The 16337-nt window shown below is 52.9% G+C and overlaps 1 protein-coding gene across 6 annotated transcripts in view; it reads left to right on the top strand.

Moving 5' to 3' along the window:
• The window catches only part of CELF5 (CUGBP Elav-like family member 5), a 42817-nt gene that overhangs the window by 11412 nt on the left and 15068 nt on the right, over positions 1-16337 (top strand). For 5 of the 6 annotated variants that reach the window (XR_008747497.1, XM_055806233.1, XM_055806231.1 and 2 more), the window contains exon 3: positions 10672-10723. Coding sequence is in view for 5 of the 6 variants with exons in the window: in XM_055806233.1 (XP_055662208.1) it covers positions 10672-10723 (52 nt within the window). In the remaining variant the exon portion in view is untranslated. The remainder of the gene's footprint in view (positions 1-10671; positions 10724-16337) is intronic. The other variant, XM_055806232.1, reaches the window with a different exon arrangement.

Raw genomic sequence — 16337 nt, 5'->3', positions numbered from 1 at the left:
CCAGTACCCACGTACCTTCCTTTGCTGGTCTCCAGGCAGAGACCGGTGGTTGATCTCAGCAGCTGGTGAAGCTGAATGGAGACAAAATGCTTAGTCTAGCCCGGGGATTTGGTAAGGACAGACTTAGGGAAATTTGATGTGGTTTCTGCTGAGTCCTTAGGCTGTGATGAGGCAGCTGGAGCAGGTCTTCTGGGTTCTCTTCCAGCTCTGTCACTGGGTGGACCTGTGCCCACGGAGGTATTGCTTAGACCTTCCAGGTCTGATGCTAGCCATGTCAGCCCATCTAAGGGTGCTGCCACATTGTTCCTGCAGTGTAGTTTTTCCGAGGTTTTATATTTATACTAAGTTTTCCACATAAGTCAGTCGGAATCACCATGGTCTCTATTTGCTTTTATGGCATTTCTGGCAAGTTCTCCTTTTGGGAGATCAAAATTATTGTTTATTTTTCAGTTGAAGGCTGCTGGATGTATGGTAGCTAGACAGAATTTTAACTCAAAAAAGCTTTATTTTTTGACAGTAAGGCTTAGCGCCTTTTTCCAAAGGTAGACAGAGTTTTGGCTTTCACCCCCTTTTGTAAGGGCTAGTGTGCTCAGCGTGTAAAGCAAGATGACTGTCAGCTGTATATTGTGTTATCTGAAACACCTGTGTTGCCTTCAGAGTTGGCGAATTGCTATCGCTGCTGTCTGGAAGTAACAAATGCACAAATCTCCCTTTGGGAAAGGAAGAATGGAGCTTCCTAGAACAGAGAGGTGAAGTGCATCCTCGGTGAATTAGCAGAAGTGTCTGATCACCCAGGCTTGCTAAGCAGCTTAAAGGGAGGCCAAGTATCCCTGCCCTTGCTGTCAGCGGGGGTAAGCAGGAAGAATGCCCTGCCTTGGGGCTGTGTGGGCAAGGAATCCGTTTCCCTACGCTGTGGTGGTGGGCAGCAGCCCGTGAACCTGGGCGCAGCCAAAGGGCTGGCACACAGCGAGGTGGGCTTGCCCATCACCTGGGCCAGCACACGCGATGAGTGGGGAAGCGCATCACACCTTGCTGGCAGTGACTGGGGCCAGCGCCAGCGTTGGGGCTGTTCTCTGCCCAGCATCACTGACACACTCCTCCTCCCTGCCCTTCGCCGCGCTTTCAGCATCCTGCACATGCCGAGATCCTGTTTCGTGTTCCTCGGTTTCGCTCCCTGAGGACAGGCTGGGCAACTGCACAATTAAGTCTGACTCAGCCCCAATAATGCAGTTTGATGGGCTCCAAAGGCTCAACAGGGATGGGGATGGATCTGCCTGAGGAACAAAATAGAAACCAGCTCCCTTTGTGGCCTGAGTCCACAGGGCTTGGGGAAAGACATGCAACCCATGGAGGCTGAACAGAGGGAAAATCTTTGGATCTGAAAAGCACAGAGAGGGAATCCAGCCCTTACGCTTCTTCCTAAATCTCGTGTCCTCTTCATCTGCCCGCCAGCCCAGCGGTGCGACATTTCACCTTCTTCCCACTCCCTGGCACACTCCTTCTTGGCTTGGTGAAACGATACTATATCTCAATAACCCATGCGTTTGATTCGTGATTGTGCCTTCACTTTGCTGAGTTCTGAAAGGAATTGGAGAGGTTATTAGTGACATGCAGTGATCACACACCAAGTTAAAGCCTCTCGCTAAGTGAAATTTGAGGGAAAAGCAGCCAGCTTTTCAATATTTCACAGAAACGCTTTGTGTCTCTTTTCATTTGCAGCCAGACAGTTGCAAATTACATAAAATTGCTCCTGAAGAAGAAGGGGAAGAATAGAGGGAGGATGTGGAAGGGGGGAGGTTTAAAAAAGTAATTCTTCTAGCTAGGTACAGTTAGTTTTATTTCTATGCAGAACAAAGAAGGGCTTGCTGAAAGGTAGGCAAGTAAGTGGCAGAAATTGGTATCGATCCAAGCTGGGAATATGGGCAGTTTAAGAGCGGTGTTGGGGGTACCAAAATGTGGCTACATCAGGGGGAGAACTCATGGATGCAGTGGCGGCTTGGGAGCGCAGGGACACAGGAATGGAAAATTACAGAGAGCAGCAGCATTAGAGCAGAGAGAGACTCTGGGAATGCACCAGGGGTTGAGATGCTGCAGCACAAACTCAGATGGCTGGGCATCAGGATTAATGCAGAGACCCAGCGGAGCCCGAGCGGCGCACATCCCTGTGGGCAGGCTGTCTCCTGTGCCGTCGGGAGCAAGGGCTCACCGTGGGCCATCTGTCAGGATCCACAGGCCATGATGATGTAAGGGGCCGCAGGGGACTGGAGGGGTTTGGTAGAGAGGTCAAAGCATCTCCTCCTTCCCTTCGCTCTCTTTTGTACAAGTCGGGGGGTGAAGCCAGCCTGGACCAGTATTTCTGAAAGTTTCTTCATGTGAAGACTCCAAGATATTGCTGCTGGCAAAACCGGGAGACGTGCCAAGGAGTGGAGCTGGGGGCTGAAGCTGGACTCCAGTTGTTAATCATTGAGATGGCCTCTGCGGTTCGAACCTTTGTGCAGGGCAGGGTAGAGATGTTTTTCTCGAGTCCATCCCACGGGTTTGGTGGACAACAGCAACACATTCATGAGAGCCGCGTGACGTTCCCAGTAGAAGGCAGCGATCCAGAGAGCGCGTCAAGGAGGTCTCGTTGAAATGGCAGCACCAGGTTGAAATGGCAGCACCAGGACATGAAGGTATGGGGCTAAAGCGGCCCCTGGGCGAGGAGCAGCAGAAGCTCCTGTTCACTGCAGAAAGAACTGCAAATGTTTGTGCGGCTGGGGGTTTGGCTTGAAGGCGCTGAGAGCCAGCAGTGAGGCAAGGCAGCGGCCCTACGAAGTGTGTACCCTGAAGAGATGGGGGGAGAAAGCTGCCAAGGCAAACGTTGGCTCCTGCTGCCTTACAGAGTTGGAAGGATGATGAAATTAAAGATCATCACCCGTTCCCGCATGCTGCCCAAATGCACACGTGCAGGCTTGGTCCTGTGCACACGAGGTCTCCCCTTCTCCCTAGAAATCGCTGCCCTTTGCACAACCAGGCACTCTCATCTCCTTGTAGCACAGAGCTTGGACTTCTGTCTTCCAGGGCTGGCCTGTTCTTTGGTGAGCTCACCTCTGCTCGTGAACACACATGCACGCGTGCACCTGCGCAGTAGCCCACACAGACCTTCAGCTTTGCAAAGGCGCCCACGTCCTGAGCGTGGCTCTGCACCCCTGTCTCCTCGAGGTCATTTGGGGTGTGTGCATGTGGTTGCATGCAGGTGGTTGTGGACCTGGCCATAGAATCCAGAATAATTTATGCTGGAAGAGACCTCTGGGATCTTTGGTCAAACCCCACCCAAAGCACAGCTACCACAGATGGCTGAGGACCTTCTCCAGCTGAGTTTTGAGTATCCCCAATGAGATCCCGTGGCTGCCCTGGGCCTCTCTTCCAGGCTGTGAGCATCCCTGAAGTGAAGAGCTGATCTAATACCAGCCATAGCTTTTGATGTTCAGACAAGACAAGAAATGGCTCAGGGGGTGGTGGTGGTGTTACGGTGGCGCTGGTGCTTGCAGGAAAATCCACCAAAAATGGGTGTGTTAACCCTCCAGCACATCACCAGGGGGCCGTGGACCTGGCTGTGTCTGTCACCTAGTCCTGGAGGAACTGGTGTTCTTACCGGCCAAGGATATTGTCCACGTGTGGATGACAGGTTCGAGATCCAGCAGAAAAGGATAAACTGAACGGAGAGGGCAGCGGAAGAGTGGGAAAGACAAAACGAGTTCTCTTCCTTGTGGTGGAGTCGGTTGACTTCATGGCTACCAACCCTGACTAGGTTAAACGAATTATTTGTAACAGTTATAGCCACGGTTGTTACATGTCTTTTTTGCTGGATGGTGATCCAACGTCTACCTTTAATCATGTCCTGTTATACCCAATCGTGTGTACCTACCTTGTGCATCCAGCGCTGTAGATGAAGAGGACGCTTGCTTCTTCATGCTGCACTGGCGGTCGGAGGTTTACTCCTGATTTTGGCTTCCCGTGCCCCTCGCTCTGCCCTTTCCCAGTTTGCTGAGGTCCCTGGAAGCTCCCGCTGATGCACGAAGCATCCGAGCGTGTTCACTGGGGCAGGGTGCCGTGGGTGGTGGGCGCTGGATGTCTTCTCCAAGCAGCCTGAAGGGTCAAAGCCAGGTGAGTGTGGCGGTGCCCCCAGCTTTCCCTCCTGCAGCTCGCTTTCTCTTGCTCAGAGCAGCTTGGTGACCCATCTCGTAGCATCTTAGTCCTGCTTTTTTTGTGGGCCTCCTAAGCACTTTCCACCTTCCTTTGAGCTGGGGGTGGCTCCCGTGAGTGTGACCTCCTTAGGCAGCCTGGGACGGCGAGACCCTGTCTCTGCCAAGGCAGGACCCTGCAGTTGACACAGGACTGTGGGCCTGAGCACCAGCTTGTGCCTGGGTCCTCAGGCTGGTGGCTTTCTGGTGGCCAGAGTTCAACCTTTTGGGGTCTTGATGAAGTTGCTAGAGGAGCTTTTGGGGTTTTGAGTTCCTTTAGCCTTGTCTTGCAAGAGTGGGGAGGAGCAGGAGGAAGCTTGTGGCCGAATTTGCACTGCTGAAAGGTCCACTTGAAAGTAGAAAGGTACTGAATTTGGCCCAGGATTTGTCTTCTTGATGACTCTGGGGGAAACTTGTCCTAGCACCTGTAGAAAAGGATCTGAGAAAGTTGGCACTTCCCTATTCTCACCTAAAAGCTCCTTTGACCTTCAGTGGCACCAATCACAAGTGATGAGATCAGGGCAACGGAGAAGATCATCTAATGTCCTCCTTGATGCAGTGTCCTGGAACATCAAGGCAGGAGCCCCACGAGGACAGACTGACCACAGAGCCCCGAGAGACGGCACTTAAACGTGTCTGCCGAGCGGTGACGTACATGATAGGGGCTGTAATTGCTGGGCTGGTCTCCCTGCTGCTTCTCTGATGTTAATTCACGGTAACGGTGCTGTCGCTTCCATAGAGATACCAGGGAGATCCAAAGCCTTTCTGAGTCACAGCGATAAGTTGCTTGCCTTCTTCCCAGAGCACCACTAGCTACAGTGGGGACAGGGATGTCTGACTGCGTTAAGGGAGAAGGAACACGGCGCAGCAGAGAGTCCAAGAGACAGAGCAGCCAGTCCGTGCGTCTTGCAGCTGACGTGCTGCTCAGGTGGCTGCTTGCTGATGCCTGCACGTGCTCAGGTTTTTTTTTTGGGGGGGGGGGGGAGGGAGGGAATGGGGGATGACCTCCCTGCTTTGCACCCTGTGCTAGGGGTAGGGAAAATACCTCCAAGGAAATCTGTGAGAGGAGTTGGAGTTGGTGAGTTCTCAGGGACAGCAGAGCAGTTGGGTGAAGTCCTCCAACAATTTTCCTTGCTCGTGCAAAAAGAGACAGCCTTAGCTTGTGAAGGCAGGAGCTGTGTGGTTTGGACTCCGGACTTTGCATCCTGCTTCTGCCACAGGCTTCCCACATGACCTTCATCATCACGTGCCTTGATCCCTCCGCCTGGAACGCAGTACTCATAATTATCCTCATCTCCTTCATAATGGGATTGGATGGGACAAATTCATAAGCAGCCTTTAGAGCCGGAGTGGTGCTTGGTGCTAACGTTGCTCGTGTTTCTGTGCGAGACGACTCCCCTTTCTCAGGGACGGATGGGGCTGAGGTACACTGCGACATCGGTGGAAAGATGTAAGCAGGAGACTCGAGGGCTGAGAATGTCACTGATCCATCATTGCTTGCATTCCCGACCAGAAACAGAATCTAAATGAGCAAATCGGCGTTTAGATTTATGTGCTCTGCACAGCCAGAAGTGGTTGTGATCATTCAGGCAGGGCATTTTTAACTGGCCAGAAGAGGACCGGCCCCCAGTTTGCAAAGCCTAAGAGCCCAGGACCAATTCTGCCAATGGCCTTGGATGCCTTTTGGTTCCTTGAGGTCCCAGAGGACCCAGCCTGCATTGTGTGTTTCATGCTCTCTGCCTCTGATCCTCTTATCGCTATGAGGTTCCCCTGCATTGCACCTGAGGGGCTATTTTACATCACTTACTCCTAATTAATAGAGGGGGTTGCCCTGCTGTCCCAGGGGGCTTTCTCCCTCCATCTATCTTCTGCAGTTTGAAAGCTGAGGAAGCGAGAGATGGGGGGTCACTGCTGCTCCTTGGAGAACAGGTTGTGGAGGTGACAGCTCACACTGGGCATCAGTGTAAATGTAGGGAGCCAGTTCATCTCCAGAATGATTTTTTTGGGGGTGTGGTGAGAAAATGGTGCATTTTGGTCTTGGTGAAACCAGTAGCAAAGCTTCCTCTGACTTGAGCAGGGCCAGGAATTTTCCTCAGATCCTTGATCCCAGCAGGGTTGGGGAGCATCTCCTTGAAAGCCAACAGGGCATGGTTCCCTGTTTTTCTGGGCTCACCAGACCGGCCAGTTGCTTCCCACCAGTAACCCCAAAGCACGCAAGCTGATGAAGGATGGTTGCTTGCGAGGAGGGGAGCGGTGCAGGCAGAGAAATACCATCTGGGAGAGCTGTGGAGGGTGAACATGGCTCTGTTGGGAAAGGGAAAGTGTCCAGCCAGGAGGGCAAATGAGGGGAAAGCTGAAGGGGGGCAGTGGGAGCTTTGCCCCCCACCATGCGCTGCCCACCTGGTGTCCATTGCTGTCTGTGGTTCCAGAAGGTTTCTCGAGTCTGGTGGGTGATGGAGCTGGCAGCTCTTCGGCTGTCATTAGCAGCAGGTTGGAAGGACCACGAAGTGCAGGGGCTGGGGACGTGGGGAGGGGGCTCTTGGCCCATGGTGGTCCCATGACAGCATGTGCTAAATGCTAACGTGCTGCTCCTCTTCAGAAATGAAGAAGAATCATGCTCAACTGAATAATTTAATGAGGAAAGGAAAGCTTAGCTAGTGAGGCAGGCACAAGGCTCAGAAACCATTTGCTTGAGTTCCTGCCATGTGTGTGTTCATGTATGTTTTGTGCTCTTGTGTGATAAAGGCATGGATAGACTGCATGCACGTGTGCCTGCTTGGCACTGGGAATTTACTGTTGGACACTGGGCCCAGCTGGGCACGCACGGAGGCGGCTTTCTTGGACTCAGGTGTGTTCTCCAAGTCCTGTGAAGCTCGAGGGGACGACTGGAGGCCAGAAGAATTTGTGCTTCCAGGCTTTGCGGTGCCAGCCAGCAGCGTGTCCTCCCTGCCCTCCTGTGCCCCTTCTCCCCGGGTGGAGGGGGTGAAGCCTGACCACCCTTGCTGTGCGCTGAGTCCCTGTGGGGGATGGAGCTCTTCTGAGACCTGTATGCCACGTTGGGGACCTCACGGGGACGGTTTCCGAGGCATTGCCACCTCTGTTAGCGAGTGAAAGCAGCAGCGCGTCCTCCTTGCATTTGTGCGCTCACACCTCTGCTCGAGAGGCCTTTGGTATTTTGTTCTCTGTAGCACCACGGGACTTTGGAGACTTAAAAGTGTTGGTGGAAGCTTCTGGATGGCCAGGTCTCTGCAAGGAGGACGATGGCTGCCTCTGCCTGGGCTGGGAGAGCTCCTGTGTTAGGAAGCAGCAGGCAGAGAATCCCGCTGCTCTTCTCCAAGCCTTGGCATCTGGACTAATTTCTGGTTATCGTGTTTTTCTCCTCTTTCCCCACATCTCGCAGAGCAGACGAAGCCCAGCCCTCGGTGTTGCTGGTGGCTCTCAGAGCCACTGGAGCTGGCTGGAAATGGGCAGCCCTTGACCTGAGGGCTCGGTCTGATGTTGGCAGAGGGTGAGGCTGCCCACCTCCTGCCCAGACACCACGTCAGGTGGGTGAGAGAGAAGCTGCGGCCCCAGCCGTGGGGTGCAGAGCAGCCCACACGCCTCCTCTCGTGCCAGGCAGCCCTTCTTGTCACCCCAGCCAGACGCTGCTTCTAGACTTGCACCAGCGCTGCCCCCGCGTCGCTCCGCTGCTGTTGGCACCGCCGCCTCTACTGCCGTCTCGCAGGCCTTGTGCCATGGCCCTGCTGTGGCCGCGTCACCTGGCTGTGGGGCTGTGACCCTGTGGGGTGCTCCCCCACGGCGAGCAGGTTCAGGAGGGCCGGCCAGGGGCAGGTCCTGCAGCGCATCCTTGGCTGCATGGCGGTCCCTGGGATGGGGGGAAGGAGAGGGGTGGACAGATGGGTAGAGGGGGCCCCCTCCCCAGAGATCATATCAAAATGTCTCTTTTGTGCAAAGCAGAGGGAATGCCCCCAAGAGCTGGTTTCCATGGCAACCACAAATGTCAGGTTCCATGTGGTGAATAACCGTTTCCATGACAACACCTCCTTTATCCTAGGAGTGACAGCCCTGTTGGGGGAGGGGACAGGGAGATGTCCTCAGGTACTTCACCCCCCTCCCTCACCTCCCCACATCCTTCCCGACTCCTTGCCCCAAGCCCTCAGCCCCAGCATCCCCCAGTGGGGCTGTGCTCACGTGGGGGTGTGATGCTCTCCGTTTCCACGGCATCCCTTCCTCCCTCCCTTCCCCCAGATGGATTTGCTCCTCCTAGAAGCTGAGATCTGAGTCTGTCCCTCCATCTCCCTCCCCATCTGTTTAGCTTAATCCTGGTTTTGCATCCTTGGTAGAAACAAAGCTATTTCTCAGCGCCGTGGGAGCAGTGGGGAGCGAGGTGGCCAGCTGCCCCTCTTGGCTCCACACCGAGCCCTCTCTTCGTCGCACACATCTGGACCACCTGCCCTCTCCCACCCACCCTGCTGCCAAAACACCCCCAGCCTTGGCTTGCACAGGCATATTGCCAGAGGCTGTGAGCGGTAAGGGGAGCCACTGCCTCTCAGAGAGGAATTCTGAGGCTTTCTGGAACAATATCTGACCGCATCCTTCTGAACCCCTGTCCCACATCCCATTCGGCTCATGGGCTGAGAGAGATGCTTGGTCCTCAGCCAGCTCCTGGGGGGAGCAGCAGCCCAGAGGCTGGCGAGTGGCAGTGCTGCACATGCTGGGGCCACATGGCAGCACAGCGGGCTGGTTGGAGCTCTGCAAATCCCTGCAGCTGGTTGAGGGTAGGAAAGGGGCCCTCAGCCTTTCTCTCTCCCCCCGATGACACAGCAAGTCCTGGGAGATGGCGGTGGCACTCCTGCCTACCAAGGTGCAGCACGGCAGCAGCTTGTCCTTCCTTTGGGAAGCTGCCAGCCCGTCTCTGGCTCTGCCAAGCAGCCCCGTATCACTCCTTGAGGCAGGGATGCTATCACTTGGGGCTGGTCCCAGCATCCTGTCCGAGATCCACCAGCCCGTGGAAGCCAGCTGACAGCCTCCAGCTGCCATGAGCACATGCCCAGTGGTCAGGCTTTGGCAGGGGTGTGTTGTGCCACGGCAGCCTGACACGTTCTGGTTGGCACCTCTGCCCTGCAAGCTGCAAAGTTACTTCACGGGTTTCCTCCAGCTGCGGTGAACGTGGGGCTCTGCCTCTGGTTTCTGGCTCAGCCACTCCTTGGAGGCTGACAGCAGTCTGCATTGTGCATGCTGGCTTCTAAACACGTTCCAGCTGGTGACTTCCATGGCTTGATTTCATTTTCTGTTTTGTTGTTGCTGCTGCTTTTCCTGAGGGTGTTTCCTAAGAGAGGGGACAGCTTATGCCTGGACCTACAACTTGGGTGCGGGTCTTACCTGTAATATTGAAATCGGGGTTTATTGCGAATGTCACCGATTCAAGTCACTGGCAGCCTCTGAGCGATGCTGAGAGACATGGAGGGAGAAGTGCTGTGGATGTGGAAATCTGCCTTGTTCACCATTCCTCAGAGGAGATCCTGGCTCTGATGGATCCTGCTGGTCTGGGAAGGAGGCTCCAGCTTGTCGGTTGCCTTTTGGGCAGCGTAGGACACCCCCACCCCCCCTTCCAGCAGATGAGAGTTTTGCCCTGCTTTGCAAATCAGACTGTGTAGAAGCTGCAGGTTGCTTAATGTAGCTACTCTAGGGTGAAAGCGTTCTTCTGTCTTACCTGGAGAGACCCTGTATCGTGTGAGCCAGGTTGTATTATCGCTGACGCCACTCATGGCTGCAAGAGAGGTAAACCACTTGCCCCCACAGCCAAGCAAAAGGAATTTTGTCACTTCCAACTGGAGCATTCCCATGGGGACAGGAGACACGGCTGGAGAGCATTGCTGCCTGTCCTTAGAGCTGCTGTGGCTGCAGGAGGGCTGGGGAAGGGGAAACATGACATGCCTGCTTGCTGTACTGCTCCTAGCGAAGCTCAGGGGCAGTCTTCCTCCCTCCTGCAAGCAGAGTAGCTCAGTTAGGTGAGGTGACCATGCCTGCGCTGAGTCAGGGCAGGCACGGGAAGAGCTTCCAGGCATAGTCTCCCCTTAGGCCACCTTGACCACTGCTCTGGCTCCAGTCTCGTGGTGATGAGTTGCTTCCTTGGAGTCCTGTCTTTGCCACTTACTGTGTCTGAGGAGGCGGAGGTTTATGCACGCTGGGCATTTCCAGGAGAGCTGTTCCCTGCAGGCAAGCAGCTGAGCAGGGAAAAGCACCAGTTTTCCTTCTGAGAAGCCTGAAATCCATGTGGTCCCCTCTCTGAGGGTTCTGGTTGCCATCATGATGTCTTGGTTCCCTTCTGCCACTCTCCTGCTCTGCACAGCAGGCAGAAAGGGGCACCCTGGTGCCACTGCCGGCAGCACCGTGTGCCAGGCAGATGGGCCAAGCTCTAACCCTCTGCATTTTTCTTTCATTGCAGATGGCGCGCCCGATTCAAGTGAAACCCGCAGACAGCGAGAGCCGTGGAGGTAGTTGTCATCTCTCCTTGTTTCTCCTTTGGCGGCTTCGGGCTTGTGAGGGGGAACCAAGCTAAGAGACAGGGTCCTGACCTGGCCTTCCTCTCCCTGCAGTCTGTCTGGAGGGATGTGTGTGTCTGACAGGGATTTGGGGGAGGCGGGAGGAGAGTCTAGCTTTGATAGGGAGCCTGCAGCTTGGCACAGCGGGCAGCTGAGAGTCCCAGGGGTCATAACGTGGCTGCCCACTCCCCTCTTTGCCAGCCTCCTGAGGGTGCTGTTAGCCCGATGCCTGCCCCAGGAGGTTACTGAAGCAGGCGTGCACGTTGGTGGCTGGCACCAGGGGTCCTGCAGGGTGTAAGCAGTTGGGAAGAGGTTTTTTTTCGTTCTTACACCTTATCAGCCCGATACAAGCCAGCTCTGTGCAGCAGCAGGGGCTTTTTAACCTGGTCAGCTTGCTGCTCCTGTCTGCAGCTCACTCCTCTGCCTCCCCATCACTGTCCCAGTTGCTCCGCTCTGGTCCTGCAGCAGCCCCCAGTGCTGTTGCCTGTGATGGGGAAATAGTGGCTAAAGGGCTCCGAGCTGAGACGGAGGTGCTGTCACCTACGGGGGACCAGCTTGGTTAGAGCAGCATGTACTGAGTAGTTCAGAGCTGGAAAACTGGGAATAGAAGAGTGTGTTAATTTAACGGGGAGCTCACAGCAGCTCCAATGCCTCCTCCGGGGGGAGAAGGTTTGCAACGCCAGCCCTTTCCAAATTCATGAACTCCTTTTGCTGCTTTTCCTTGTCTTACCGATACGTTTGTTTTCCTCTTCTCTCCATTCCCACATCTGCCTCTCCATGCCTTGTGCTGTTGGTGCTGCCTCTGAAACCAGTTTAGTACTGGGGAGGGGAGAATGTGTGCCTGTGTGTCCTGAGGGCAGCGGATCCCACATGCTGTGTTTCAGTTTGGGAGGCTTTTGTTTTAAATGTTAAGGGGTCACTTCCAAGCAGTTTGTAGTGACTTTCAATGATTGCGCTGGCAGGAACATGAGATATATTTAATATTTTATAGGAATGAATGTATTTATGGTTGTGTGAGCCTCCTTTTTTTTTAAAAAAAAAAAGTTTTATCTGTTTAAGTCAGATCATTTTCCCAAATAGAATCTGTGACAGTTCATTTTTTACTTAAGGGGTAAGACACCCGACTTTTACTGAAGTCTGGGCATTTTTATTCCATCGGGCTATACTGAGAATCCCAGACATGCCCCTTTTGAAAAGAACCATGGCTTAAACCTCCAAAGAAACTAGTATGCCTAAATGATGTAGGACTGGATTAATCTCACCATGGGTCCAGGGTTGCATTTAAGGTCCTTGTCCGTGCTACAGACAGGAAAAAGAGACCAGTGCCTTCAGGGTGATTCACTGTCTCATTAACACCAATTAATGGAGTGGATGAGCTGCCTTTTAGAGGTGTCTGCAGTGGGGACAGAGGAAGCTGACTGCTCACTGACACCTCCTATTGCCACTGGATACAGCCGTTAGGGGGTCATCCTTTCCCCACCACGATGATTTTAAAGATTTGCACCCCAGATTTCTAATTGGGTAATTGTATCTGAGGTTATTCCTAATGAGTCTGGGGAAAAAAAAAAAAAAAAAAAAAAAAGCATCATAGGAGACGAGAAGAGCCTTTGCCAGTTGTACCAACAACTCAACATCACAAACCATTACATGTACAGCCCGGCACACCCCGTACACTCGCGGGCTGTAAGACGTGACACAGGCAGATGTACCTACGGACGGCTACAGTGTGTGTGCTGCTTTGCAAATACATACATGTGCCCACTTGACACACATGTTCATGCGTGCATTTACCGTCAGCGGTGCCACCCATGCCCAGCTGGTGCCCCTGCCATAAGCCCTCGCAGCACAGCAGTACCAGCAGGCCAGGCAGACCCTTCAGGCTGTGAACAGACCAAGTGCTGCAGCTTCGTTTTCTTAACACTTTGTGTCTCTGATGAGAGCAACTCTGGAACCTCTGGTGCCTAAATCTAAGTTGAGGTCGTTTCTGCAGTCTTGCTTTTGCTGGTGGGGCACTAACAGGGACTGTCTTCTCTGCACAGGCACTTAGTATCACAAAATGTGTTGGGAATTAACATCTTTGATGCCTCAGCTCCTCTGTCAAATTGAGCTGAAATAGCCCAACAGGTTCAAACCCAGGATGTTGATTTAGGGGCAAGCTTTCGGTCAAGGCACTGGACTCGGAGATCTCTAAGCTTATGAAAAGTGCTATAATATCTAACGAATGCAAACATCAGGGCATCGACTCTGCTTCCCATGGAGAAGGTCATAGAGAAAAGCAGCCTTTGGAGTGTGAACACCTGCCCCCCTCCAGCCCATGTGCCTTCCAGCTCCAGTGCAGAGCTCAGGAACAAGTAGCTCTCACAGGATCCATGACAAACTGGAATTTTTCCTGAGGCAGAAGCAGCGTCAAGACAGCACCCTGTATTTGTCTGAATCAGGTTGCTCTTTCCAAAGGTTTCTGTCGTGGCGCTTCACTTGTCAGAGGAGTGGATGAGCAAGTCTGCAGATGCGGGAAGAGCCATTCCATACAGCAACAACCCCACACTGGCAGGAGGTAAAAGAAAGATTTGGGGCAGGGCAGAACTGCTTGGACTAGGAATTTATCAAGGGAACAGCTGCATGCATCAGCGAGGCTCTGCTCTGCATTATCCTTGAAAGGGAACCTCCTTTATCCTCTCCAGGGACTGACAGCTCTCAAATTAAGCACCCTGCATTAAGTACATGAAGTTAGAGCACCAGAATTTGTCTCCTGGTCTGAGATGCTGATTTTTGTGCCAAAGGCACAAGTTCTGGCCAAGCCCTGCAGGGGCTCTATGGGGATATCTGGATGCTCGGTGTTGCTGCACGCCGCAGAAGGAATTCACTAGTAAAAAGATGATGCCTGCATTAGTTCTGAGGGGGACCTGTGGTTCTGGCGAGGGCTTTGTCAGCTCTTCCCTCTTTTCCCTCACGCCTCTGATGTGAGCCTGGGAGTGCCAGGAGGAGATGGAGTGAGGGGGCAGAGGAGCTTGTCTGTGCTTCTTGCGAGACCTGGAGCGCGCTGCTGCACTGATGCGATACGACAGCTAGCCCAAGCCCATTAGCACTGCCTGAGAGACGAGGAAGCTCGCTGCCTACCCAAGGAGATCTGCCGCGTCCCATCCACAGCCAACTGCTGGAGTGGGCGTCCTCCCTCTCCCTGATCCTCCCTGCTGACAGCTGCTGGCCAGATGACCTAAATCCACTGGGTTTAAAGAGGAGCAGCATACAGTGCTTGTGGGCTCTGCTCTCTCTTGTGGCCAGAGCATTCAGCTTTAACCCCTCAGTTGTTCCTGTGGTATCTTCATCAGCGACCTGCTCTGCTGCCCTCCTCCTGCTGCCTGGCTGGCTGACTGTGCCCAGAGCATGTTTCCATGGGAACTCAACAGTCAGAGACCAGAGACAAATTTTCCTGGTTGCTGGACAGCATGGGAAATTGCCAATCAGAGGGTGAAAAACAAGAGCTGGAGAGAAAGCGATGGAAGAATGGCAGGAGGGGGTGTGTGCTGTTGCAAGTCGAGGAGAGATGATCTTCCAGCACTGCAGAAGTCCCTGCTGGGGAGCCGAAGGAGCCAGTGACCCCCAACAGTGGCCTGAGGATGCCAGCTGATTTGGGGTTGATGCTTTAAGAGCGGTGACAGCAGACATCAGGTGAACGAGCTTGCAGAATTTGGTTGTGGAGAGATGAGGCAGCTTGGTTATTGGGAGGGGAATGCCCCTATTCAGAAGCTGCCTGAAGCGAGAGGGCACTAGATCATGGATTGGGCTCCAACACATGGATCAGGCTCCAACACATGGAGAGGGAGAGGTCAGCAGCAGAGGAGCCCTCTCACAGGTCCCGTCTTGCTGCAGAGGCATCCTAGGGGAACAAGCCTGGATCCTTTTCCTACATGCAGCCTTGGGAACTGGGCTCTATGAAATGAAAATAACAATGAAAAAATCTTTCTCTTATGTTGTCAGTAACTCTACCGCCTTGTAATATTGCCATTCTGGGCATTCAGAAAAGATCCAAAACCAATAGGTGTGTTTCTTTCTATCTGCCTTTAGAGCTCGTGTCCCTAAGCTATCACAATTTTAACTTGTTCTGCATAGCCAGGAAGGGTGGCATTTTTGTCTTCCAAATTCAGAAGAGAAAAGCTGAGATTCCCACGTGAACACAGGACTTCCAAGATGTTCTGTTGGTGAGCCTTGTCAGACGACAGAAGACCTGCAGTAAAACTGCAGGAATGGAGATGAGCATCCACTGTTTCCATGGACCTGTCCCAAAGTGCAGCATAAAGGAAAATGCTTTTGATCCATCAGAAATTCTATGGGGATGAAACCACAAGAATTATCCAGGAAATTTCAGGGCCTTCTGGAGGAGAAAACAACTAGTAACTCAGAGTTTAATGTCGATTTGATTGCAAGTTGACATGGTTCCTTTTTGTTTAGTGCCTGCGTTGCAAAGTTGTGGCCTCTTGCATCCTTTAGCTTGTTGCTTGGCAGAGATTTAAGCTTCAAATTAACCATCAGGTCTTTGCACTGAATCAGTCATCAACCAAAACTGGAACCACTTATCCCACGCTCCGCTGGTTACCCACTATTCTTCCACAAAAACCTCGCTTTATGCAGAACCAGATCCAGAAGCAAAAGACCAGGGTCACAAATATAGCATTATGTCGGTGTAGCTCTATGTTCCCCCCTACCTAGAGTTCCAGCTTTGTAAATTTCTGATATAACTGACTTTCCCAGTTGTCTTGACACCCCCCTGCCATCCTGAGCCAGCCAGCCTGCTGGGGTTCCTAAAGAGCAAAGACCATCAAGTGCATTTCTGGCTGTTAAGTCTTAGTCTGCAATTATTTGCTTGTTAATAAAAGAACGGAGGATTATTTTACAGCATCTAAAGTCAGTACAAATATTTCCCAGTGTGTTTCTCCCCTTTGTGGATGTGTTTTTTGAGGAACTCCTGCTGTGCTTGCAATCTAAAGGCGGCAGCGTGGTGCACATGCAGTATAGAGTCAGGGCAGAGGGAGGGGGGAACACTGCAGAGCTCCATTGTCCCCTCCCATAGCCAAACTGGGATAACATATGGCACCAGGTGATGATAATGGGAGCACAGAGCCACTGCTCCTTGAGTTTCCATTTTCTTCTCCACCTCCCAGTACAGATGTTCCTGACCAGTCCCATTTTTTTTTCTACTCCCAGTCAGATTTTTCTGTGTGCTGGTTTTTGGCTGGTTTGCCCACCAGCATTTCTGAGCTGGCCATCGGGACGGGGGCAGATGCTGTCTTCCTGCTAAGAAGGCAGCTGTACAGCACCTGGTTTATTAGGTCCTGTGCCTTGGCCAGGGATTGTTGGGCATTGCCAGAGTGCTAAATTTTGGATGAACTCATTCAGCTGCAGTAGTGTCTCCAAACTGCCACCATTGTCATGCAGGTGCCGGGAGAAATGTAGAAAGAATCGCAAGGGAAATGGAAGGGGATGAAATTTCCCCAGTTTAGTTACGCTGGGAATCATGAAAATGGGGAAGCTGGGAAATTTGGCCTTCAAAAAATACACGAGGCCATCTATT

The sequence above is a fragment of the Falco peregrinus genome, chromosome 5 (genome assembly GCF_023634155.1).
Source record: "Falco peregrinus isolate bFalPer1 chromosome 5, bFalPer1.pri, whole genome shotgun sequence".
Taxonomy (NCBI): Eukaryota; Metazoa; Chordata; class Aves; order Falconiformes; family Falconidae; genus Falco; species Falco peregrinus.
The sequence above is the reverse complement of the archived record's forward strand: the minus strand, read 5'-3'. Positions and strand labels throughout refer to the sequence as shown.